Source organism: Mya arenaria, chromosome 1, assembly GCF_026914265.1.
Source record: "Mya arenaria isolate MELC-2E11 chromosome 1, ASM2691426v1".
Classification (NCBI taxonomy): Eukaryota; Metazoa; Mollusca; class Bivalvia; order Myida; family Myidae; genus Mya; species Mya arenaria.
Window position 1 is genome coordinate 1,632,952 of NC_069122.1, and position 27,576 is coordinate 1,660,527.

Here is a 27,576-nt window from a genome sequence, read left to right on the forward strand (position 1 = left end):
AAGTAATCATAATTCAAATAATATGTTTTAAACTTACTTCCAACACATAATTATGTAGTAACACATTATTTGTGCCATATTGTGTGAATGTAAAATACATGATACATCAAGCTACCCTGATCTTAATATTCTTAAGTGTAAGATTGAAAAGGTTTCATCTGCTTCTTAATTAATGCCACTAAAATATTTTACCCCCCCCCACCCTCGCCACCGTACCAAACAGATCAAACAAGTGAATGTGTAATTGGATTCAATAGATTTTGCGGTATTATTGATTCCATTCATTGTATAAAACTTTTGTTTTATACCATGCAACCCATCACAGTTCTTAAAATATATTGAATATTACCTCGTGTAAATATTTCAATTATCACATGAATCTTTTTAATCAAAAACTTTACACAATGAGTCTGTCTATTAAAGCGAGCATTAATATTCCCCGAGAACTATATATTTCTTACATGTTTGAATGTGACCAAGTAGACTGTTTTGGTTTACAATAATATTTTCATTTTAATAGATTAATTAATTTTAAGAACCATTTTAACAAATCTACAAATACGTGTGCAGTCAATACAATTTATTAGTATAATTGTTCCAACATTGCATTTGAAAATTGGAAAAAAAAGGAAATATTTTAAGCCGAATAGCAATCATATTAGAAATAAATATCCAAATTGTAGAGATGCGCAGCAGAGAAGTAAAGAAGAACACAGTGGTTGTATCTTGTCTTGTTTTGTGTCGCCTGTGACGCATGTACGACACATATGGACTACTTTGTTTGTAAACCTCGTCGTTGTAAACAGATTGTTTCTGTTCAAAAACGTTTGAATGACATGTTCTTAGGTCATTAAATGCAATATGCACTTGTCATGGTCGTCAATATATGACCCCTATTGATTTTGGGGTCAGAAGGTAGAAGGTCATCGTGACCTTAAATGATGAGCGCTGCCAACAGGTGACATATCCCATTGGTAGAAGTTTTGTTTTGAAAAAAATGTGTATTTTTGTATTTTTGAAACAACATTATTTCATGCATTTTCCTCACCTTAATCCTACTCAAGGTTTAACAATTTTTTAAAAAAGGACAAGGTGTTGCAGAAAAGGAACATTATAAATAAATATTTCAAGTTGGACATTAAAATATTCCAAACGAGAAATATGGGAATTATGACTTGCTAGATGTTATAAAAGTTGTTGACTTACTAGTTTTAATGTGAATGTTTATCCATGGATGGTACGGTGATTTTAATTCTTTGCTTTGCTAGATTTAAAATGTAAGCAGTTCATGCAGTACGGTTTTATAAAAAAACACATTGCGTACAAGGGTACTGACTACAACCAGGGAGATGTGTGGATGGACGGTTGCAACTACAACTTTACTTGCATCAAAGCCTCCATCGGATACTACAGATGTAGAGAGCTGTAAGTGTTGTGATATTTTTTCAGGTTGAGGCATCCAATGAACAATCTTGTATCGACGGGTTTTAAAACATAAAAAGAAAACATTGCAATCCTTATTTTATTGCGATGAAAATTTGCAAAATCGGTAATTTTATGTCCATTTGCAGTTTTGTTTTATTTTGTTATTAGCATTCTTCATGTACTGCAGCAAAGAAGAATGTTCAACATGATTTGACAGACAAGGTCACACCAATATGATGTTTTGTTGATTTTTAATTTTGTTGTTATGTTATTGCTCCTTTTACTGCCTACAAATACAAATACACTTACTTTTGAAGCAATGTAAAAACATGTTAAATATTGTCAGACAACTCCCGGAAGACCGAAACACTTATATAACATGAATACGCTGTGGAACATTTGCTTAAAGCTACACGTAGAAGGAAGAAAAGTTAATATTATTGAGAATTATTCAAATATTTTGTTTCACTGCAACAGGTGCTTGTTTGCTGGTTTTGTTTTGGTAACACAACATAACATAACATAGAGTTTACTTTCATTGAAGCATGTGAAGATTATCTTTAAATAAAACGTGTAAATGGCATATCATTATTTAACGTAAGTTATATTTCAAAATATCATATTTAAACAAATAAAGTTTTACATGAGTGTGTTTTTTAACAATTATATGATACTACACAGTAATGTTAATAACATAAGTTCTTATTGTATTTAATTAATAATATAAATGTTTTTTTCGGCGTTGTGTAACAAACTAACAGTTTTATATAAACATACGGTCTTTTCTCCAAACAAAACATTGGAATATATTTTTCATATACGTCCCTATAGTTAGGGCAAATTAAAACGTGATTTTCATCTTCAATGACATTGTTTCCACAAATATATTTTGTGATGATACTCTAAGTCTGCATTCTTCTTGTTGATGTTTGAGATATTATCCATCCATCCATCCATCCATCCATCCATCCATCCATCGTGTAATGAATAGATCCTCTAATCTCAATTTAAATTGTTCATTAGATTAAAGCATGTTTCCAGCGTTCTGTCGGTACAAAGGACAGTCCTACGTGCAAAATCAGACCTGGAACGACGGATGTAGCGAACTTTGTACCTCTACGGACGCTATCAGGGGTGTCTACACCTGCGGCAAATTGTAAGTTATTTGATTAATTAGATATCTGTTTGTGAAGAAACAAGTCAAAGTATTGTTATAATTTAGATTTTAATGCCATCAATGTCGTCAACACTTTGTCATGAAAACGTTAACTAATATAAAATGCACATTGGTGATGTGAATTCACCTCATGACTTCGGCTTGACTTAATGCTGAGTAATGCATGTAGTACTATGTTCGTTATATATAAAAACATCCTATCATGTTGTCCCAATGGTAACATATTTGTTTGATTCATACACATGTATAAAACCAGAAAGAACCTTACTTCATGTTGTACCAAAGTTAACATGTTTGTATGACTTGTACATATACTTAAAACCAGAAAATGCGTTATTATATGTATCTCAAAGATAACATGTTTGTATTTTCTAGGTGTCTCAACTGGGATAATCTACCTGGAATCTGTCACCTTGAAGCTCCGGGCTCAGGGTCCTGCTGTGAGCAACCCAGATGTCCCGATGGTGTAATTATCAATATCCCTAAGGCATATAAAGACCATTACTCTGGATACAACTAGGTAAACTAGTTTCCTTTATCTAGTGATTTTTGTAACATTAACATAAACACAGATTTTGTTGTCAATAAGGTTATAAGTCCCCTACTATTTTCAACAGTAGTTTTAAAGTTATTTAGACTTACAACGATTGTGAAACAAGCTGTTGCAACTTATATTAATCACTATCGTTGGCACGATGTTGGGCGAGAGTGTGGTCTTGTGTTGTGGGGGAAACCGGAGTACCCGGAGAAAACCCACTTGTCCGTCTTGGTGACCACTAACCATACACATATGCGCCCAAGCCGGAAATCAAACCCGGGTCGCCTTGGTGAGAAGCGAGTGCTAACCGGACAACCATTTTTAACATTACCATATGTCACCTTGAGCCTCCTGACTAAGGGTTGTGTTGCGAGCAACCAAGATGTCCCTACGGTATAATCATCGATATCCCTATGGCCTAAAAATACCAGTTCCCTGGATACAACTATGTATGAGAAAAAAGTTTCCGTTTTTCTCAATGTTGTGAAATATTTTATAACAAATATGTAACATAAACACGATCATGTTTCCAAAATCGTTGATCTAATACAATTTTACGAACAACTATTTGATATACAGTCTATAAGCAAACACCATCAAATGAACGTATCAAGCTTGAGGGCCGGCAGCGATGCACAAGTCAAATCGAGGACCAACATTATTTAAAAAAAAATCTATTTAGTTTTGAGAGTCAATTTATGACAACCATGATTCATATATCCGTTGCGACGTGAAAATCTGTAATTAGGAGGTGAGCATTTTTTACGATAGAATATTTAATTAAATTTTCAATAAAAAAGCATTTACGCTTTACCGAAAATGTCTTAATACAAAAAGAATATGTTCATGGGTCAAATTTATCGGAACTGCCCAATAAACAATGTCTTGGGGCTTTGTGTTGATTGCAGCTATTTCAAAAATTATATATGCACTTTTGTTACCCGGAAATAAAAAAAAATATCTGAATAACTTTCTTATTTGACAAGATTTCATCAATCAGTCTGGGGCATTTGGACATAACAACAATATAATATAATAATGTCGACAGACCGAAATTATGTGAATGCTTTTTGATCCAAAAGCTGATAACATTTTCTTTTGTAAAATTTGTTTAACTCCTAATTTTCCCCAAAACATGTCATGTCACCAATATTAAATGTCTCACTCTCAAAATGATCGATCCTCAAAACTTAGTAAAACATGAACTTTTTTTAACGTTTTTTTACCTTCCCCACCCACTTTTGCATTGTGGCCGGTCCTTGATAAAATGTTATGACACTGAGACCAGTTGTCTATCAAAGCACAATAAATATCTGGTCAAGATTTACACATAAGCTGTAGACACCATTCGATACAGTTCGATATGTAGCCAATTGAAATGGTCTGAGAGACGGTTTTATCAATATCAAGTCCTCTAAAGTCCTCTAACACATCGTGCGCTGAAAATATGTTGATTTGGTACAATCTGGATGTAAGTCTATATTGATGATTTCCTTTAAATATGGACATGGTTTAGCGATGGAGCCATCTATAAACAAGGCACCCAATGTTGATTTTTTTCCTCCTGCAACATGTATACTAAATTTCATTTGAATATCTTGATCGTATTTTAATTATATCCAATGTTGGTCAATTTCCTTGCACTACGACGACACCAAGGTTATATCATTATTTATATGAAAAACTACAGAAACAAGCTCAGCAGCCAAAAGTTTAAATACAAACCCCGTTTAATGGCACAGGGTAAACGCCAAAGACATAGTACACACAAACAAAACATCACAAACAAGAAACATGGCACAACAGTACAAAACTCCACAAACAATACACCACGTATATACTCATAAATCAACTCGTTTGAGGAGACACCGATAGTCCATTGTCCTCAATTATAACCAAATGCGTTTAACACACACTGAGAACAACAGAAGGTAAACGCTTTTGAATTTTCGAAGTTTTTCAAGTGGTCCTTATTGTATGTTGCGAATGAAATATTTTAATCATGATGAAGCAAATTTACAATGATGGTTGATGAGCGAAATTATTGACAGTTAAACATAACTTTTAACGATGCTGTGAGTGAATTGGGTGACGCGGATATGTAAACATAAACAAATACCGTAAAGATGAAAGGTAACACTTGATTGAATGTAATAAGTGTTTCCTATAATGTCATACATCATGATAATTTTGCATAAAATACCATTTTATATTTTGACCAATGTTAAGGGCCTGGGCGACCTCATACTGAGCACATTGCATTGATTAAACATGGGCATTTATTTAAAACGACATGAAATGATGTAATAAAAGATCACTTTGTTTTATACATTTTCCCGGAAAAATCATAGGTGGGTTAATCTTACAAAAGAGAAATCCGCCAATGAGGGCTATGAAACGATCATTTAAATCAATCTCTAGACATTAAGAAGGCGTCATTATGTACAATTAAGTTGCAGTTTCACACTGTTATGCAAAGGAAAAATTCAAAGTCTAAGATCCAAAGCAAAATTGCGTTATAGAAATAAAAAAAAAGTTGAATGGCTGAACATAATAAAATATCCAAATCAATAATCAATATATTCATATATACAATTATATCGAAGGCTAAAAAGAATCCGAAATCAGAATGAATCGCACTAAACATTGATGCATTTACTAGGACCGTCAGAATTGGCAACATGTAAAAGAACACAGCGCTACAAAAATTGCTTGTTTAATAAAAGTGCGGTCTTAAACCCTAAAGACCTAGACATCAATTTAAACATTATCGCACGCTTTGGGTCCAGTCTGGGTCTGCAAGTCTTAACTTCTTTGCAAAACTGCTAAATGAAGAGCGATAATGGCTAAAAGTGTTGCATATGTTTGAATAGCGTTTTGTACTATACATTCTTTTTGTCAAAAAGTATCATATAAAAGATACTTTGCAACATTAAATTCACTTTTCTATCTCTTGGAAAGAAAGAAAACCAAACAATGAACAACAAAAAAACCCTTTGCTATGATTAATTACGAACATATCTGATGCCCCATCGACCAATTTATATATAATGCTTTTATCGAATGTTTGATCAGCTACGTAATACCGTCAGATCAACAGTATGCTGTTTTGCATTTGCAGGCATTGAACAGTGCCAAACTTACAGATATGAAATGTATTCCGTGTACACATTTAGTTTGCATTGATGTTGAAGGTAAACTTAAAGGTACTGTATGTACTTTCAACATGATAAGGATAAATTGTTACTAGTTGACATTAGGTTATCTAATGTCAGATGGTTATGCTGATGAAACCATACACTGATAGATATATTTATATTACATGCATCGAACATCATTGTGGTAACCTAGCAAAATAAATGAAACAATGAATAAGACCAACAGCACTACGTCTTAAACGGTATTACCTTAAACTATTTGCTTTGTAAATAATGCTGCTTGTGGAATACAGCAGAACAATTTTACCATGTCGAGTGTGCACCAAGGAGTTAGTAGCAGTTTGAAGGCGACATGGAAGTTTACCGTGCTTCGGTCTTCCATTTAAGACCACATTAAGAACCCGGAGCTAGCTACAAAGAAATGGCTCGAGAAGCAGTTTACTTTAACAATAATTCCTGGATGGCCATGGCTTTGGCTTTTAGTTGATAAATCCCCCAGGAGGAATAGTTATTGACCGAGGAGTTTAGCCCGAAGGAAAATTGTTTTACAGGGCAATTATCAACAACAGCCATAGTCAACCATGTATTATCCTGAATTATACATTTGTTTCGTCATTTGTGAAGTATTTGAGCAAGTTTGAAACTTAAATTGTGGGATTTGATTAGCAGGACTTTGAGAGGAAACCCCCATAACAACTTGGTTTGAATGGCCTTAGCTATTGAAAATTACGAATAATTGGAAACTATATTAGCAAACCCTTTCGCACGTGTTTTTGGAATTCGACTGCTACATTTTCATATATGCCCTAATGCGTGGCACTACCAATTACATATTTCCAGCTCTCTCGTGAACAGGTGTTGATATGTTATACTATTTGCAGGAATACAGACACTCTACATGAGAGGGAATTTACCTCACAACTATGTTTTATATAAGTCGGCGGCATCAATGTGAAAATAAACCTTGTAAATACAATAAATAAATCAACGGGTAAGCAATCTTGGTTTTAGTTTTTGCAATAATTTTTACATTTGATTTGTTGTTTCGAAAAGCTAGCTATTGAATTGTCTTAAGAAATATCGTTTAATTGAAATATTCCATTAGCAGTAGTGGTAAGTGAAACACCTTTGTCGTCCCTTAGGACAGGTGAAAACGATTTTTCAATTAATTTATGAATACAATCAAACTATATTTTTAAAAATGCAATAATACCATAAAGGTACACATCTGTTAACCATCATAATTAATTGCTATATTGTGGAAGAAACACTATGCGTTTTTTGATATAATCCCAACTATGAACTTTATCCAAGCAGTAGGGGCAGTTTTCATTACAGTATTATATTGTATAACAATCCGCATTACTCTAACATTTATGTTGCCAGATGCATGGCCATGTTTGTGATCTTTGTGATATTCAAATTCAACAAATGAATTTTCCTCAGAACTTGAAAAGGTTAAAGAAATAAAATTGAATGAGACTTAGTTTAAGCTTATTCATTTTACATCGATTGGGAAAAAAGTTATTACAACATTTATAATTTATATGTAAAACTCCTGATGGCACGATGTTAAGCCAGAGTGTGGTCTTGTGTTGTGGAGGAAACCGGAGGAAACCCACTTGTCCGACATGGCGACCACAAACAGAAATCACATGCGCCCAGGGAATGAAACTTCAATATATATAATAATATTATTCACACTGTTATATAACATATAATATAATATATAACAGTGTGAATTTGAGTGAACAACAGACATCTGTGTGACTTATTGTTGCAAATTGTCTACGATTACATGAAAAAATTCATGCATTCGATATTAGAAGAATTGTATTGTATAATGGCAAACATGTAAAACTCATGTTTAAAAGAATTGTATTGTATAATGGCAAACATGTAAAACTCATGTACATTTCAATAAATACAACTATGTGGTCAATCGGTCAAACTTGTGTCCCCTTGGCATAAAGAGTTTCAGTCAACATCAAATCTTTCAAACTTTGTGGTGGCAATGTCTGTACACATTTGATCATTGAACATTGTTCCCTAATTGTCTCCCTTAACAAATATGTATGTTTCACATTTACTCAATGCATTAATGGTCCGTTCTTTAAAGTGCGCCATCTGTAAAAGGACCCATTCTGTGTCGGCTCGTATTTCATTTACCTTATATTCTCTATAACAATTATATGCACCTCAAAATACATGCAAACACGCTCATTGTGAGAAACTTGCTGAACAGCTTCGTGAAAACAGATCATCCTCTTGTGAGCTTTAAAATGATCTTAAACACTTCGTTTACTCTTCTTCTCAATATAAAGAGCTGCCCCCACTAATGTATTGTGGCAGAAGATGTGTATCCATTTCTGACAAGGCAAATCTTTTGAATACCTTTTCCAATCTCAATCTACATTGAATGTTCTGGATGGTCATACTGGTACCATTAATGCTAGTGAATTGGATAGGCCAACTATGACTGACTTCAATATATAATGTCAAGATGGCATTGATTCAATCATGGTTTTGAAGACCGGCAAGGCGACTGGAGCTGATTCTGTGAATAGTTATGTACTTGGGAAAATTGCCTCGGAAATAGCTCATCCCCTTCGAAACCTATTTAAGTTTTTGATCCGCTAAGATAGTGTTTAGGAAACTAGCAAACCTTTGTACTATACATAAGAAGTCGGATCCCTAAGACAGGAGCAGTTATCGTCTGATTTCCCTGCTTACGATTGTAAGCGAAGTTCTTGAACGTATCATGCATAAATACATCATTAACTTCTCTAGAACTGATTTCTCCTGGGGCAATATCTCGCAAGTGGAAGAAGAACCTGAGAAAAAATATCAAATCGAGGCCGCTAGAATTATTTCCGGTGCACCCAGTCTTGTGTCCGTAAACAATCTTTACATCGAAACTGCCCTAAAACCACTAAATGCAAGTAGACGCGAAGACAAGCTCACCCTATGTGTTTCAATAAAGCTGTCTTCAACACTTGTTTTCCTCTTTTTTTTCGTGGAATGCCCTTCGTGACGAAACCATTCCTTTCCAGCCTTCGAACGCAATCTGAACAAAACCAACTAAACTGTTCCTCCGTTTTATAACGAAGAAGATCGAAAGTCGAGTGTGCATGACGCAAGGCTCTTATTACTAGCACCTATACTCTAAAAATATTGTAGATAGTCCATGTTGTCAATGCGGGGAAATTGGAGACACATACCTTCTCTTGTCTTTCCTTTCCCATTTTACCAAGATTCAAGTGCAAGCCTACTTGCAAAATATCATAACTTCAGGCCGATCACACTTCAACACTTCCCTCGGCTCAAAGGGCAAATGACCAAACAAACTCTCAAAATATGTGCAAACATTTGTCAAACAAACCGACATATTTTAAAATCATCATTAACACAATTTGCATAAACCGGACTTCTACCCCCTACTTCTTGCCATGTCATTTTTTCTTCTTTCCCAATCACTCTTACACTTGTATTTAATTTATTTTACACCCTGTTACACGTCTGTTCTCTGTAATTTACTCATGTCCATACCTCTTTATTATTTTCGATAGTAGCTGACACCAATCTTTTCATAACATTGTAAACGCAGCTTGTTAGAACGACAGAAACATGCCATTCTGTAATTTTTACGATGCAATCTTATTCCCAAATAAGATTGACCACAATTTATACAAATGTGTTAATATGCTAAAAAAGATGACTAAATGTCGAAAACAATGGTTCTTATTTTGAATTGAAAGATTGGTGCAGAATACCTAATGAGACGATAGGTCACTGATAATCTTTTAGCACTCACCAGTCAATTTAATATTTTTGCCTTTTCAGCTAGTCAATTCACGGTTACAATCTTCTGATAAGTAATTCATATTTTCCATTAATGCATTATTTAGTGAGTAGTTAAAAGTTTATCAAACAAAGATTACGTTTGTGAATGTGAATGCATTGATTTTGAACAAGAGTGTCACTTTAAACTTTCTCCTTATTTATATCATGACCTTTTTAGCTTGCGTTTTACTTGTACAAGTTTGATTTTGCTGAACGTTTTTATTCTTGATCTTGTTTTGTTTTTCTAAATAAATATTATTTAAACCAACTCAAAGTGCCGTGTAATTTATTTTAAAACATGTTTTAATTCGTATGCTCCGTTAACCCGCCCGATACAAAATTTATCACAAAAGTAATGAGAAGAATATAATCCATTTTAATTACTGTATATTTAGCTTAAACTGAGCAGATTGCATAAAGATTTCAAGGTATAGCAAAATGCACGTAAGTAATGTTATAAGATAACTTATTACAGTTAAGCTTTAATTATTAATCAGTGAAGCAGTGATCGAAATATTTCTGGAATATATTGATTAGCATTCAAGAAACAATAAACAAGTATGTATTAGTTTTATTTCTGTTTTCTGTTTCAGCATAATCTAAAATAAACTGATGTATATTTAAAACAAAAATGCTGCAAAGAAAAACGTTCGAGGTTCCACCGATAAGCACACTCGCTTTTCACCAAAGCGACCCGGGTCGATTCCCGGCTTGGGGGCATGTGAGTTTGCTTAATGGTCACCAAGTCAGACCGATAGTTTTTTCCCGGTACTCTGGTTTCCCCCACACCACGAGACCACACTTTCGTGCAACATCGTGCCAACAAGAGTGACTTAGTATAAATTATCATAACTTTCTTCACAATCGTTGTAAAATATAATGTTTAAAGCTGCACTCTCACAGATTAACCGTTTTTACATCTTTTAAAGTTTTTGTCTTGGAATGAGCATGTTTTTGCGTAGATATCTGCAAACTAGTGCTAGTGATAAAAAAAACTGCTGACAAAATATTAGATCGCAGGTTTTCATATTTCAGTTCGAAACTTATCTTTTATGGTTAAAGCGTTACTAACTCTATTTTTGAACTAAAATAGAAAAATCTGTGACAATTTTTGTCAGCAGTCTTATATGAAAGGTTTACACGCATTTTCACTTAAATTGGCTCGTTCCAAGACAAAAAAGTTGTCAAAATCTGTGAGAGTGCAGCTTTAAAATGGATAAAAGAACGTTAATATATTGTTCGCAAACTAAAACTTATAGGTTATCATCATATTTCCAATGGATGTTTTTAATTCATGTCTCTTATGCGCGGACAAAATAAAAATCACGTTCTAGGACACACCAATGGATTTATGTGTTGGTCGGCGCACGTTTTGCACGTGCTACTTATTCAACCAGTTTTTGAACTATAGGTATCACATATATTCCTGGAAATTGATTTACAGAAATAATTTTTGACGAAAATTGTGCGTCCTTCAATAACTTTCGATGCCTAGACTAAGAAATGAGAATCGTGCAAGGAGTTTGGCAATGCTAGAGTGAAGACGTACACAAGAGGCCATTACAATGCGTTTTAACGTGTCTCGGTCGACAATATCACGCTTAGTTAAGCGAGTTAATGAAACAGGCCAAAGTAAGGTGCGCCACGCGTGACGTCAGCACGCCAGGACAATTACAAACGTACACGTCAGCTCCGTGATTGGTTTGTTACAGCGCGTTTAACGACGAGCATTATTTTAGGCAACAGAAATCGGCTCCTCGAGCGGGGCATTCTCTGCAGAAGACCGTATCGCGGCATGATTTTTACTGAGCGTCTCCGTCGAGATCGAAGTCAGTGGGCGGTTGACGATCTTGCTCGTCGATAGCGTTTCGTGATATTTAGTGATGTATCTCGTTTAAATATATCCAATGACAGGCGGCGTCATGAACGGAAAGCACGTTACTGCATAATGCAATATATCCGTGTCACTGATGGATATGTGTTAAAGTCTGACTCATATAGTACATTAATAATAAGATTGTATTGGCTATGTAAGACAACTTACTATTATAAAGTAACATTGCTTTCTTCAAAGCATTGTTTAAATTATTAGTGTGTGTCTTCTCCAAAGCATGTATGTGTATATCACATTTGTAAATATTTGTAAATATTGTTTGTCCTCATGGGCCGTATGGATTTTTGGATATAAAACAAACCATCTTCTTCCTCTTATTCTTCTTCCTCTTCTTCCTCTTTCCTTCTTCTTCTTCTCTTCTCTTCTTCTTCTTCTTCTTCTTCTTCTTCTTCTTCTTCTTCTTCTTCTTCTTCTTCTTCTTCTTCTTATTCTTCTTCTTCTTCTTCTTTTCTTTTCTTCTTCTTCTGTATTGGTTCGGGTGGCAATTTATCACTTATTCAAATCTAAACTCTTTTTCGCCCAAGATTATGCGAGAAGATATATAGACCAAATCGTTGAACCAGTAGTAATGCCTATGGTAAATCAACGCCCTGCGTAATTTTTCAGCAACACAACGCACGTCCTCATACGGCATACGGCGTAGATACTCTTTCGTGGTCTTCTGTTTCACCAAATGAAACATATGTGTGATTTCCTATGACGTCTTTTACGTCAGCGTCCGCCGCAACGTTCAGGAATTGACAATTGCTCTTCGAGTTTGACCACATTCCCATGAAATTTGTGCACAAGTTTTGTAGGTCTATGAGGCGAAGAATTGATGCATTTGTTGCCAGTCTTGGATGTCATACTCACTACTGACATAATGTGGAGATGATCATGATTAACATAACCTATTTGACCTATCAGCATTATGATTAATCCGAGACTTTCTGCATAATTTGAATACCATAGCATTGCTGTTTGATATATTATTTACATGTGTGATTTTTTGTGTTTGTAATTAAATACAGCCTTAATAAGACCATTTTAGCGTTTTGTTTTAATTTACATCAGTTTTCATGCTAATATATGTACAGAAACGTGTAAATTTCATACCACTTTTTATCGACTCTCAATGCTTAAATAACTATTCTATATTTTTAGTCAGCATGTTTTTCTGTCTGGCCGTTTTCTATTTACTTTGTTTAATAAAGTAAAACAACAGCAACTTCATACATAGTTATAGGATATTGCATAACATACATTTTAATTCAAACAGCGAGTTTTATAACAATTTGTAATAAATGACAATTCATGTAAGATCATTGATACTTAAAATGAAGTCTTTATTCATTTTTCGGTGAAAATTTAGGGCGAAATGACGTCAATTTAATTTAATCATCGGCAGTTAAATTCGTAAATATAACGCCGGAAGTTCTTACCGGAAACAGTGAATACAGATTGAATACAGAAGTAATATTAAGAAATAAATTGCATAATTTAATAAATACAGTCATTCTAGGACATTAAGCTGTCATAGTATTTTGGATCGAGAGTGTTCATATGACACTGACTTGAATTTGGAGCTTTAATTAAAGGAATATCTAAATAGAATATGTAAATATGACAGCAATCCTCAAAATATGTTTTCGTTAAAACTCATTCGTCAGTTCGGTACACTGCCATTGCTTTATAAAAGAAGCTTTCAAGAACAGAAAAAGGCGGTAAATACTAAGCACCCAGATGACATTCAGGCGTTATGGTGTGAGGTCAACATGGAATTTACTGGTACGTATAGAGCATACTATGAAAACAAACACCAAGCAAGTATTAAAGTGTAAGATCTGCAAATAGTTTACTGATAAGTATATTGCATAATTTCGATACAACCGACAGGGAGACATTTTTGCGCTTGTTCCCCATAGCATTTCTTAATACGTTTAAGCATAATGAAAAAAGAACAGACGTAACGGTGTTAGATAAACATAATGTGCTGGTAGGTTTAAAGCACCGACATCCAAGTGGTCTAGAGCGTCCTCCTCGGGATGAAAGGTTGTGGGTTCAATCCAAATGCGCGTCATATCAATGACGTTTAAGGTAGTTGCCGAATGGCGTTTAAGGTAGTTGCCCAGTGAGGTTTAAAGTAGTTGCCGAATGACGTTTAAGGTAGTTGCCCAATGACGTTTAAGGTGGGCCGAATGATGTTTAAGGTAGTTGCCGAATGATGTTTAAGGTAGTTGCCGAATGATGTTTAAGGTAGTTGCCCAGTGAGGTTTAAAGTAGTTGCCCAATGACGTTTAAGGTAGTTGCCCAATGTCGTTTAAGGTAGTTGCCCAATAACGTTTAAGGTAGTTGCCCAATGACGTTTAAAGTAGTTGCCCAATGACGTTTAAGGTGGGCCGAATGATGTTTAAGGTAGTTGCCGAATGATGTTTAAGGTAGTTGCCGAGTGAGGTTTAAAGTAGTTGCCCAATGACGTTTATGGTAGTTGTCGAATGGCGTTTAAGGTAGTTGCCCAATGACGTTTAAAGTAGTTGCCCAATGACGTTTAAGGTGGGCCGAATGATGTTTAAGGTAGTTGTCGAATGATAATTAAGGTAGTTGCCGAATGATGTTTAAGGTAGTTCCCGAATGATGTTTAAGGTAGTAGTCTTGCCGGGAGCTCGGCATATAAATGGTAGTACTGTGATGATTAAAGAAGAGGGAAATGTTGATACGTGTGTGTCGTAAAATAGCTGATAAAGCTAAAGTGATCTCTTTCATATATGCGACATTTATGAAAGTTTTATTTTATATTTAGCACAATCAACAACATCCCAAAAAGCATAAGCATCAATAATATACACATATGGCTGTACACCATTAGGTATTTTTATTATTATTATTATTGTTTTATAGAAAGTTTTCAACACATGGTAGCATTTTATTATGGAACGCTTGTCATAATATTATGACACGTTTGTCACAAGTTTAATTTGTCACACAGTTTGTTTTCATTTATAAAAGCTCATCAAATGTCTTTCAGTGCAGATGCCAAAAGGTGGTTGAACTGTTATCAGCACACATTTAGGTGGTTAAACCAAAAATAAATTGACCATGAACGCTCTTGTACAGCAAAGGAATTGTAAGGAAATTAAAACACCACATTTAAAAAATGTGAAAGGAGAAAACATTGCAAATAAATGTGTTTTGGGAGCATAAACGTCTTTAAAAGTATCACATTCTCGCTCCCAAATTGGTAAACAACAGACTGCCCGAAGGTTTTCCTTCAAGAGGTTTTTTATTCCGTAACCTAGAAGCATGAAATAAAGAGGTGATGGAGGCATTGTAGAGCCGAATGCGCGTCATGATATTTTGGAAATGTATACTTTATACTACTAACCAGGCGAAAACAGGTTATGAAAATCCTATTTTGTCATTGTTTCGCCGCCATCTTGCATATTAGACTCCAAAACCTCACTTAAACTGTTGCGGATTCGGAATACGTGTACGTCCTTGGAAAAACGTCCTATCATAATATCCCCTATAAATTACATACATTATAATTTGCTTATTATAAAAGCTAACCTTTGGAATGGAAAGTAATAAAATATCCCTAATTACCAATTGTTAACAACAAAGCCCTTCTGTTCAAAGATCAGATACGTCATTTTAAAGAGAATGTTTTGTTAAGAGAAACGTGATCAACAGTAGTCCATATCATGCATGGCTTGGCAACAGCCATCCATTATAGCACATATCAATTGTATAATATTTTCGGTATCACATTTAACAACCCATTTTTATTTATTATTTTACCATTTAAAACCCTTCATCATAATTACTGTGTGTTTTTCCATTGTGGTGATGGTGATCGACCGAGCGCAACGTGTGGTGGTGCAGATATGACAGTCGTGATGTAAAATGTATACGTTCATTTACAAGTATAAATGTGAAAGTGAACCTAAATAAAAGTATAAGTTGCGGGGTTAGTTGGTAACCCGATATGGGATATACGGGGTTAGTTGGTGACCCGATATGGGATATACGGGGTTAGTTGGTGACCCGATATGGGATATACGGGGTTAGTTGGTGACCCGATGTGGGATATACGGGGTTAGTTGGTGACCCGATATGAGATATACGGGGTTAGTTGGTGACCCGATATGGGATATACGGGGTTAGTTGGTGACCCGATATGGGATATACGGGGTTAGTTGGTGACCCGATATGGGATATACGGGGTTAGTTGGTGACCCGATATGGGATATACGGGGTTAGTTGGTGACCCGATATGGGATATACGGGGTTAGTTGGTGACCCGAAATGGGATATACGGGGTTAGCTGGTAACCCGATATGGGATATACGGGGTTAGTTGGTAACCCGATATGGGATAAACGGGGTTAGCTGGTGACCCGATATGGGATATACGGGGTTAGTTGGTGACCCGATATGGGATATACGGGGTTAGTTGGTGACCCGATATGGGATATACGTGGCAAAGGAAACCATACCGGGTGAGAGCGAAGCTCGAAACCGAATATGGTTTTATGAGCCCCGTAACAACAACAGTTGAAGAATAACAATCGTGCAGATAACATTTCGTACATACTGGACACTAACGATGGAATAACAGTAAAATAACATTAAAACATAGTAACTATATAATTATACATTTCATTTATACTTATATATTAAACATGTTATTTCAGTAAATCTTCTACACAAATAATACAGTCAGTGGAACTACTTGATTTTTGCTCATTTTTGTGTCTGCCGTTATCGAGGTCGGTCAATGAATTTGTGATAGCTCTTTTAATTGCAATATTCCACTGTTTTATTTATTTTATCTCCTGGTTTGTACAATTATCAAATAATTATAAGACTTTATGATTGCTTAGTATTTGAAGCCTTTTTAGGTGATTGACTCGTACCTTGGATCCGTTGTCTAGTGGAACCACATTTCAATTTCATTTAAGGGGTCAAAGCTTGATTCCCCGTCGCGTGTGGGTGGGGGGTGTCCCGCGTGACATTGATTTACACTGGAGCACGTCAAATAATCGAAATAGCTGCTTTAACCAGGGTTATAATCTGTTTGTGCACTTTGATCCAAAAACGTGAAATGACTAACAATCTATCGGAGCACTCACCTTATAAGCCTTGCCGGAGTGCGAGTATAAATAACCTTTCAAACCCACCCCTAACTTACGTTGCATGCGTACCTACTTGAGTACTTGATATTACTCTTAATGTTTCAAACGTATTTATGCGGACATCCTATCTCATAAAGGTCGCAGCTCATTAGTGTTTATAGGCGGAAGAAGTGCTTGAACCGAAGATAAATGCCATTTACATGTACTTGTTGAAATATGGACGCAATATTCAGTAAAATAATTAAAAACCGTTCAACAAAGTAAATTCGAAATATATTTTGATTGTAAACTAATTTTTTTGTTAATTATTTACGGTCCAAACATTTCTTGATTTTAAAAGTTTACATAGACTTTTCTCAGAAATGCTTAAACAATTCATTTTGTATCCTTGACTTTTTCCAAATGATTCAAAAACAAGAATCAACACCTGTAAATGTGATTGCATACAATTAACAATATTCTGAATAATATGCAAGAAGTAGAATCGTTTGTTTTGGTAAAGGTAAATAATGTGCACATTCAGTTGAGTGTAAAAAGGTCGATATAACACAAAATGGGGAACCAGAAGTGGAATCTGATGTCAAATACGCAGTCGGGTCATTATAAGGATGTTTCCAACAACACAAACATAAAATCCCTAAAAGGACCTGCTGTTTTACGTGGCGTTGAAGCACAAAATGTACCCCCATAAACATTTATGAACCTGTAAGGGTAGATATAACGTGAAATCCGGAACTCAGCTTTCAAGCGTTTTCATTGGCTAAAATCTTCTGGAGAGAAAATATTTTGCTCATGTCTGAAACGACGGAGGTTTGAACCGAAAGGCTAAACAAAAACATAGACATGCAATACTACAAAATAACACAGTTAACATATACTTTAATTAGTTGCCTGTAACTAAAATAAGTTTTTCTTCGGACTTTTATACACTCATCGGCATCGTTTACATATAAGACGGATGCTGCGATAGTAGCAACAGAAATGGAACAACAGCAAAAAAAACTACTTAATATTAAAACATATTTTTTTAAAACGAATGGCATGATAGGGTTGTAAAATATGTCGAACATCTGTATGACTATAGAAGAAATCTTTTTATGACTTTAACGTCGTATCGAGACTTTACGATCTTGGTATATATGGTTTATAAATATCATACTTTAATCCGCAATATTCCTGATGACTGGAAAACCAGTTTGAAAAAAGAAGGCATAAAATACAACACACCAGATAACTTGATAAAATTGAGGAAAATACAAAAGAAAATAGTAAAACAGTCGACAAACAGTCAAGCATTTTATAATACAACTTGAACCTGAAAATAGAACTCGAGAAGAACATTGGGAATCTCAATTTGAACTAAACTCTATAAAATGTAAAAAGAAGTGTACACACAATCGCTGAACCTAAATATAGATACGAAATTTCGGGAATTCAAATGCAAAAAGAGTGTGAATATCCTTCTAAATAATAACAAGCATAACACGTACAATATTGTTGCATCCAGGCTATGTGATTTTTGTCTAATAAAAATCAACTCAAAAATCCAAATGTTTGGGAATGTCATATATATTTCGCAGGTGTTTTGGGGTTAATTTAGAATATTCATAACAAATTCGTTTAATAAAGTTAGCTTAAGAGAAATACCATACAAAACTATTCCCTTTTGTGACTTAATGCCAAAAAAAGATTTGGTTATCAAATAATTTCATGATACTTTTAGGAAAATATTTCATCTATAAATAAAAAACGGAAGGATGCCATGTTTGTCCAATATGTTGGTTAACGACTAAAATAGAGAAAACAATAGCAACGATGAAAACTAAAATCAACACCTTCAAAACAGACAATATCAACAATTAGAAATCTTATTATTTTAGTTTAACAGAAATATCTACAAAGTACTGTGCTTTATAAGATCTTATCTTATATATATATATATAAAACAAGATATGTCTATCAAGGATTATTAGGTACCGCCTTGGAACGGTCTGTCCAATGTTAATTTACTGGAGTTTAAGCCAGTTTACGTGCACAAACCTCACTCTTATCCAAACAATCCTGAATAAAGTTAAAACGTAAGTTAAAATCTTATTAAATTATGCATTAACCAAGTTATTTTTAGTTGTTGCTGTGGAAAATAATGCTAATCGGGTTCGACAAACAAAGAGTTAGATCAATATAAACTTGTTAACATTGATATCATTTGTTATAACGCTTTGTATTACATGATATACATACATATTTCGTTTATATTGTTTTGCATGAATGTACATTTGGGCAATAAAAACAGAAACCAGAAGAGTGTTGCTGTAATATAAACACTAAACACCACCCCTGCCTCCAAACCCGGAAAACACAAATTGGCTCAACCTATCAACAAGCATCTGTCAAAAAGTGTAGGTATTTTAACAGATTATAAAACGTTTTTATTTGAAACAGCAAAAATGTATTTACTAAATTACAAGTGAATCTGCTTCAAAATAACCATACTGAGTTGATACATACATTTCAATAATACACTCCTTGATAAAATTTGGAAAAAAAGTTACATCCCCCAGCAATAATTTTATCATTTAATTGCATTTTTTCATCAAAGGATATATTTTGTTAAACTAATTATTATCTTAAAGAAATGCTAAAACATTTACCTTAAAGGTATGTTTATTTAATTTGATCTAGTTGATGTCAGAACAAACAATTATTTTCCATTATCAACTAATTGATCACCGTTCTATCCATAATTTGTTTAATTTACGAAAACTTTGAATTCATAGAACATTTTTTATTGTCTGAGGATTTTTGTTGATACGAAGAACAATGAACGTGAGTACTGGTTTATATCATTACTGACCGTTTCAAGGCGGTACGTAACAATCCTTGATAAACATAACCTTTTTATATAATATAAATGCACTGTGTTGTTTGTGGAGTTTTGTGCTGTTGTTTCATGTTTCTTGTTTGTGTTGTTTTGTTTTTGTGTTCTATGTCTTTGGCGTCTGAATTGTATTCCTTCGTCTGCAGATAAAGCCGGGATCCATAATCATAGAAGTACTTGGAGTTTACCTATTAGTTTATTATAAAAAAATATTTATTGTAAAATTTACCATTTGCATTTTTACTGTATTCGGGATTGTTTGGACAAGAATTAGGTTGTGCACATAAACTTATTAAAAACCCCAATAAATTTACATTTTACTGACCGTTCCAATGTGGTACCTAACAATCCTTGACACCCCAACCCTTTTGTTATAAAGTATATATGTACTGTGTTGTCTGCTGAGTTTTGTGCTGTTGTTCCATATGTCTCTGGTTTGTGGATGTTTCTGTGTTCTATGTCATTGGCGTTTGCCCTGTTCTATTAATGTCATTATAAATTTTATTCAAACACTTTTTAATCAAACTAAACAACATATTGTAACTGTAAAGACATACACTCCCCTTGCATGCGTCCAATAGTTGACTTAAGTTTTATGTTTTTTCTTATCAAAACCATACTATGGTATATATTAATTTCGACATTTAAGGTCCTGTTTAAGGCTGTGCTGTTCGGACTTCTGTTTACTATTGACAGGTATGTTCTGTAGATTTGCCATGTTTCACAATAAACGGCAGTTACATAATGAACGTCTGAAGGTTTCAATGTTTCATAATGAAAGACTGTAGGTTGTCATGTTTCATAATAAACGACAGTTTCGCAATGAACGTCTGTATGTTGCAATGTTTCTTTATAGACGACTGCAGGTTGCCTTGTTTCATTATAAACGGCAGTTTCACAATGAACGTCTGTATGTTGCAATGTTTCATTATGAAAGACTGTAGGTTGCCTTACATTTTTGTAACTTTTTGCATAAATATTGTTCCATTATAAATGGCAGTTTCATAATGAGCGTCTGATAATTTCAATGTTTTATTATAAAAGACTGTAGGTTGCCATGTCTCACAATGAACGGCAGTTACATAATGAAAGTCTGAAGGTTTCAATGTTTCACAATGAAAGACTATAGGTTGCCATGTTTCAAAATGAACGGCAGTTTCATAAAACCATCAGCAAGCGAAGAAATGAAACAATTGCTCTAATTATCAATATACAGAAGAAAGATTATTCAATAAAATTGCCTTTAACAAATTCGAATACAATCTTGACTTTAATCTCTGTTGGACAATGGAAACATGTTCTAATACATTCTATTTATTTATCCGTTTTAGTTAGCTTAGTATATGAATAAACCAAATTTCTGAATTGATCATAACATATTTTTAGTGTGATGATCATTGATAAAAAGAAATAAACAACAAAAACTCTGCTTTACGGAAAACGTTTGAAACAACTTATCTTCCAGAATCACTGTAATATCATTTGCAATTGTATTTAGAGATTTATTAAGATATATTTTGGATGTTTAGAAAATGATATTTTACACAGGAAGCATCAAACAATTTGGGAGTGAAAATACATTTTAATATCTTGACTTAATTTCGTTTTGAATATCACAGTAAATGCAGTGGCGTGTGCTGACCGAAATTAAAAGTATAAATGTATGTTCCAAATACGATTAGGGTCGAGGAGTTGATTTATTTATCCCAGATTCTACTGTTCAAGGAACAAAATAAAGGTAATCAATCTAAGTTAAGCTTACCTTCTTGTAGGGCGAACCGGACAAGTGTTGAATTCTGTACTGACCGCTAATTGTGATCAGATATTATTTTTGCATTTTTTGTCAGTATTTGGTCAAAAACGGGTGTGATACATCATTTCTTACCAAACACTGAAGCATATTCATGTTCAGTTCAGCTGTTTTCTACAGCATCGACCTCATAAGGTCAAATTATAGTGACGAGAATCATGACTTGAATAAAATAATGAAGTAATGTTTCATAAATGCCAACTTCCATCTATAAAATAAGCCACTTTTTAACCAATTAAGCAATTTTGTAAAATTTCCAAAATGCGAGACACCTTGTTTTTACCGAAAGTCGTAATTTTGATTGAATTTATTGAAACCGATCATAAACCGGTCGATATACAGTATAAAAGTCCACGCATGTGTAACTTCCCTTACAAAAAAATTGAACAGCGCAGGAAAAGTATAATTAATTATAATACGAGGTATGTTCGGAAAGTTCCCGGACTCTACTAATAACTTTGTTATTTTTCAAAGTAGAGCTTTGAAACTTCGGTCAAGTTGAGACACATATATATTCATTTTGATAATAAGCGGACATTTGCCTAAGTCAATACATTCTAATAATATTGTATCCATAGCAACATAATATTTGCTGTTGTGGAGCAAGCCTTATATATTCCTATAATGTTCACATTAAACGCATTTTATAACGTTAAAAAAACGCGGGAAACGTCATCTTGACGTCGAACCACAACATGACGTCATTAGTAAAATACGCAAGACGTCATTTGAGAAGACACCACCTCGCAAAACAAAATCCGAAACAGGTGCTCAAAGCAAACATGCAACGCGAAATTATTGAAAAACAGCGTGTCATGATGTAGTTTCTCCAGAGTTTAGATGTTTCACCGTCGAAAACATTGATAAAGTTGAAAAAATCGTTTGGAGACCAAACTTTGAGTCGCACAGCTGTTTTTGAGTGGCACAGACGCTTTAAGGAGGGGCGCGAGTCAACATCCGACGACGAGAGATGTGGGAGGCCGGCACTTGTGGCGAAACAGCGCGAAATGGTTAAGTCGATGCTTGATAGGGACCGACGAGTGTCTACACGGGAAGTGGCCGAGGAATGTGACATTGGGGTAGCAACAGCTTATAAGTTAATTGCTGAAAAGTTTAAGATGACAAAGGTGTGCGCTCGTTGGATACCAAGGCTGTTGGATGACAATCAGATGAAGGATAGGGTGAATAAATCTTTGAACTTTTTGAGGTCCTATCGACGTGAATGGGACAGATTTCTTCAAAGAATAATCACAACGGATGAAACGTGGTATCATCTGTTCGACCAAGAGACTAAACAGCAAAGTATGGTCTTCACCACCAAAGAAGGCCAGGGTGACGAAATCGAAAGGAAAATTCATGTTCATCGTATTTATGGACGCCAACGGCGTAATCTTGACACATGCGGTCCCGGCGGGCGTTACCGTAAATGCAGCGTATTATTCAAAGGTAAACATTTTTACAAACATATTTATAAACGAAATTACACATTTATATAATCATGCTATGAATCAAATATAGAGAACTGATGCATAAATTCAATCATAACAGCAGTGAAACGGTGTAACCTCACAATGCATTATTTTTCAAATAGTCAAATTGGTATTCAATTTTGTGTTATTTATTGAAAAGGTCGTGAGGCGGGATATGGTCCAATCACTGCGCAAGAAGAGGCCCGGCATGGAAGAGGACATAGAAAATGTTCTCTTACACCAGGACAATGCCCCCAGCGCACAGGGCCTAGTACACAGAGTTGGAGTTGGATGTTCTCGGGATCGGCAGGTTGGAGCACGCCCCCTACAGCCCAGACCTTGCGCCACTTGATTTTGCGCTTTTCCCGGCCGTCAAAGCCCAGCTACGCGGAATCCGATTCGACGATCTCGAGAGCCTACGTCGTCACGTGCAGACAATAATGTCTTCATTTGATAAAATGGTTTCAAGCTGTTTACACATCATGGGTCAGGAGACATGAACGTTGCGTGCAAGCATATGGTCGCTATTTCGAGAAAGAGTAAACTGAATTGACGTTGATGTTATAAATTTTAACGTCGGGTTGCTCCGCCATATCGTTGGTACATGTTTTAAATTTATTGTAACTTTTTTACTGTTATATTTATGGAATCGAAATTTAAGAGTGATATGGAATAATAGATGTAGTAAATCCGTACTTAGTTTCATTATAATACAATGAGCTTTTCAAAAGGAATGCGTTCAGTCCGGGAACTTTCCGAACATACCTCGTATAACTTTTACCAAAAAATCGGTTGGCGATGAAAATATTGGTGCGGTCGCGAAAAGAATTTTCATTTTTCACATTTCAAAATAATACCTGAGTAATTCCGAAAAACGAAACATCGATTTGGTGTGGCCTTATTATTCCTCATAAATAACTGTGATTTTTTTTATACGAAACTGCGCTAAATTTGACCAAAATGACTTACTTCATTTAACCTAACAGCACCCTGTGCGTTTTCATCGTTTGATATTTTTAGGGAAATGGGCTTTAATTCAAAAACAGCAACACGGATATGAAAACAACTCGATACACTTCATATAGTTTGCCTAAAATGGATGAAAACGATAAGTTCATTAGGATATGATCGACCGTTATTGCTGATGTACCCGCGAAAAGTATAATATAAATATCGAACAATGTGTCCTTCAATAAAGACATTCCGTTAAAAACTATTCCGGACAATGAAGAACAAACCTTCATACCATTTCCTTTGTTTTTTCTTGCAGAATGTCATGTGCAAACCTTGCGAATAAGTACTTGGTAAACATCCACCTTGATGGTGATTGTGATGATTCCAACATAGACAGATGCTTGGAGAGAATTGTCGAGAAACTTTGCAGACCCTCTTCAGCTGTAAACTGTTTTCTGAAATATAAGGTATGAATATAAAAAAGCTATTCACTGGGCTGATCGTTCAGCACTTTGTTAAAGTAAACAGCGTTGTTAACGGTGTCGTTTTAAGCTTTAAAGTCTTTACTGCTCAAAAAATTAACAGGGATATACTTTTGATCTACAGTACTTCTAACAAGATTAAGACAACGGTTTCAGCTGGACTTGTTTTATTTAAATATATTAACTTATAATCAAAATCTTGTTAATCGTGCTGTTAACTTTAAAAATGTTCCGAACAAATCGGCCGAATGTCTTTATCTTGGATACTCCGAACGCTAGTTAATCAAATGTATTGGACACATGAGATGAATGTGTCAATTCAATGCAGGTAAAATACTGTCCCTGTTTAAATGCAACTGTTCCTATTTGTTGTTTTTTGGAATCATCTGATTGCAATTCGTTTATTATCATTAATCACAGACACAAACTGAAGCATATATACTTAATATTAAACATGAAGAGTTTATGGAAAAATAGCATCCATTATTCGAATTACCATATCAAAGAGTATTTAAAAAGGTATCATATAGATTCGAGTTTGAGTAAAAAATATTTTGTTTTTATAAATTCAGCAATTTGGAAAGCTAAGGTGAAAATAATCAGTTTGTTCATTACTCATATTCATATGTATTGTCATTTTAGCATGTCGTAAATGTGAAAGTGGTTTATCTGTTGGTTTAACACTGTTGACAAATATTTTAGGTCGTGGGTGATTTTCAGGCCGTTTTTGGTAACCTTTTTTATTTTTCTCAAAGTTTAGAATTAAATAGATTTTCAAATTAGTTTAATTTACTGATCATATCAATGTTAACAGTAGTAATTATTATATTATATCATTCAATTTAAAATTAAAGATTACCGTATGGCTATTAAACACAATTACATTTATTTCTATTATTCTTCTACAGCCCTGAATGTTCGGAATGCTATCATTCTCGATCGGCGAATAAATAGCATAGGAAGGTTGGGGTTTCGTAAAGTACAAACTATCCCACTTCTCGACTATGGCGTTTTCTGCAAGTCAGTTCTCAAAGTCGAAGATGCATTGGTTGAAAATGTCAACGAAACACTCCTTATGTACGATTTAGAAGCCCTCTGGATAGAGGTTAACATAGAATTCACCGGTAAGTGTTCAAAACGGTAGGACTATTTTCGTTGTGGTAAATATAAACAATAACCATGAATTGATTGATCTAAAAAGAAAAACATGTTCATCAGCTCTATCTATTATATAAAAACACCTAAAGCGCAGACCGCTACAAATAATTCTAACCTAGGCCATATTTACTGTTCGGTTACACACTTGATTCAATTAAGTTTTAAAGTCAGTCTATTTTTACCCCCGAAATACTTTAAGTACATAAAGGTCCGTTGTTCTAACTTTTAAGCTGTCACACCAATGGTACTTTTCAAGATGGAAGTATCTCCTTTGATTTCCTAATTGAGTAACGATTGAATTACGATGAGTTCTCGAAACACCTTTTTCCACTAGGCTTGAACGGCACTGAAGTAATTGACCTCTGGAAGCGAGAGGCGGAGTCTGTACTGCAGACAATCGGAAGTGGCGTCCACTTGGTACCCCTTAAAGTCTCCGGGGATAAATCAGTAGGTTTGATAAAAAAGAATCTTATATATAAGAAACTTATACAATATGCCTATACAAACTACATGCATTAAACTTTAAAAAATATAATTGCTTTAGCTTTGTGGTGTGCCGTGTAAATTATCTTATTGATACCATGGCGATAAACAATCAGCAGATTTGTTGGATAACTAATCGTATTCCGTGTTTATCGTACCGGTATGATATCGTATGTACACGCTTACACTGATTGTCATTCAATTGAAATTTAAAAGAAATGGAATCATATCACTATTGGTTTGTGATAATTGTATTTCACTATGCATGAGGTATATGTATATTCAAGAAAAGCTATATTTTCACACGTTGTCTGGAAATAAACAACTATATGCTTCAGGCACATTTCTTTGCCACACTAACTACCACCCAGATCGAGTCGATATTTTTTCTGAACCCTCTTTTTGACGAAAATGGCGACAGGGTCAAAGTGAATATCAAGACAGTGTTGCAACTTCTACCCCCGACGCCAGCACAGACGTAATCTTCAAAACAAAATGAATACTTTGCATTGGCCGCTTGTGAACAAATGTAAAACTAATAATAAAATGCATCCTTAAAAACTTTGGATATTCGTGTTTTTTTGTGTTCGATTTGTACAATCAGACTGTACCTTTGATTTTGCAACTTTGTAAACAAGAGCGTGCACATCTCATAACGTTATCAGCGCCGTGTGTCGTTGTTAAAACATAAAGATTTAAAGCTTAATTTGAGTATCGCATCAACAAGCGTACAAGCAAATAGCGTAGAATAAAGAATTTCTATAGAATACATAGCGTCTGTCATTCCTAAAATTAACATTGTTTAAAGTTCCAAATCTTCAGATGATATACAAAGCGGCTACAAGCCTATGATAACACATAGATCAAAAATAAAGTCTCCGATAAAGCACATTGCAGTAAACAACGGCCTGGTTATATACATAGCAACACCAGATTACATGGTAATTCATAGAGCAGCACTTAACCGCCTGATATTTCGCACATTTAAATGGCACCGAAGTATCAAGGCGTCTGATAATACACAAAGCAATTTCAAAGGATAAGATGATACGAAAGTAGCACATCAGCACCAAAATGCCTGCAAATACAAAATCAATAACAATACCATAGCGCTAGATAATCAAAATCGCAATAACATATCGCCTCACAGTGCACAGAACTGTACCTAGGCGCCATATTCATAGGACAGTACCA

The 27,576-nt window shown here is 34.7% G+C and overlaps 1 protein-coding gene across 3 annotated transcripts; it reads left to right on the forward strand.

The window, feature by feature from the left end:
* The first annotated feature begins 10,518 nt into the window (after positions 1-10,518).
* Positions 10,519-26,948, forward strand: LOC128239485 (uncharacterized). Of its 3 annotated transcripts, XM_052956154.1 has the most exons (8): positions 10,549-10,585; positions 10,735-10,862; positions 20,676-20,722; positions 24,576-24,726; positions 25,444-25,471; positions 25,650-25,865; positions 26,234-26,346; positions 26,721-26,948. In XM_052956154.1, the coding sequence occupies exons 2-8, from the start codon at positions 10,773-10,775 to the stop codon at positions 26,862-26,864; spliced, it is 789 nt and encodes a 262-aa protein (XP_052812114.1). In that variant the 5' UTR covers positions 10,549-10,585; positions 10,735-10,772; the 3' UTR covers positions 26,865-26,948. The 3 variants fall into 3 exon arrangements, with proteins under 3 accessions (XP_052812120.1, XP_052812114.1, XP_052812121.1); XM_052956160.1 differs by lacking the exon at positions 10,735-10,862 and having other exon boundaries at positions 10,519-10,585; XM_052956161.1 differs by lacking the exon at positions 10,735-10,862 and having other exon boundaries at positions 10,566-10,699.
* The last annotated feature ends 628 nt before the right edge of the window (positions 26,949-27,576 follow it).

Coding starts and splice junctions, on each gene's coding strand:
- LOC128239485 (XM_052956154.1), top strand. CDS start 10,773: ATGCTGCAAAGAAAAACGTTCGAGGTTCCACCGATAAGCACACTCGCT. Junction 10,863..20,675: donor GATTCCCGGCTTGGGGGCAT/GTGAGTTTGCTT, acceptor TCGACATTTAAG/GTCCTGTTTAAGGCTGTGCT. Junction 26,347..26,720: donor AAGTCTCCGGGGATAAATCA/GTAGGTTTGATA, acceptor TATATGCTTCAG/GCACATTTCTTTGCCACACT.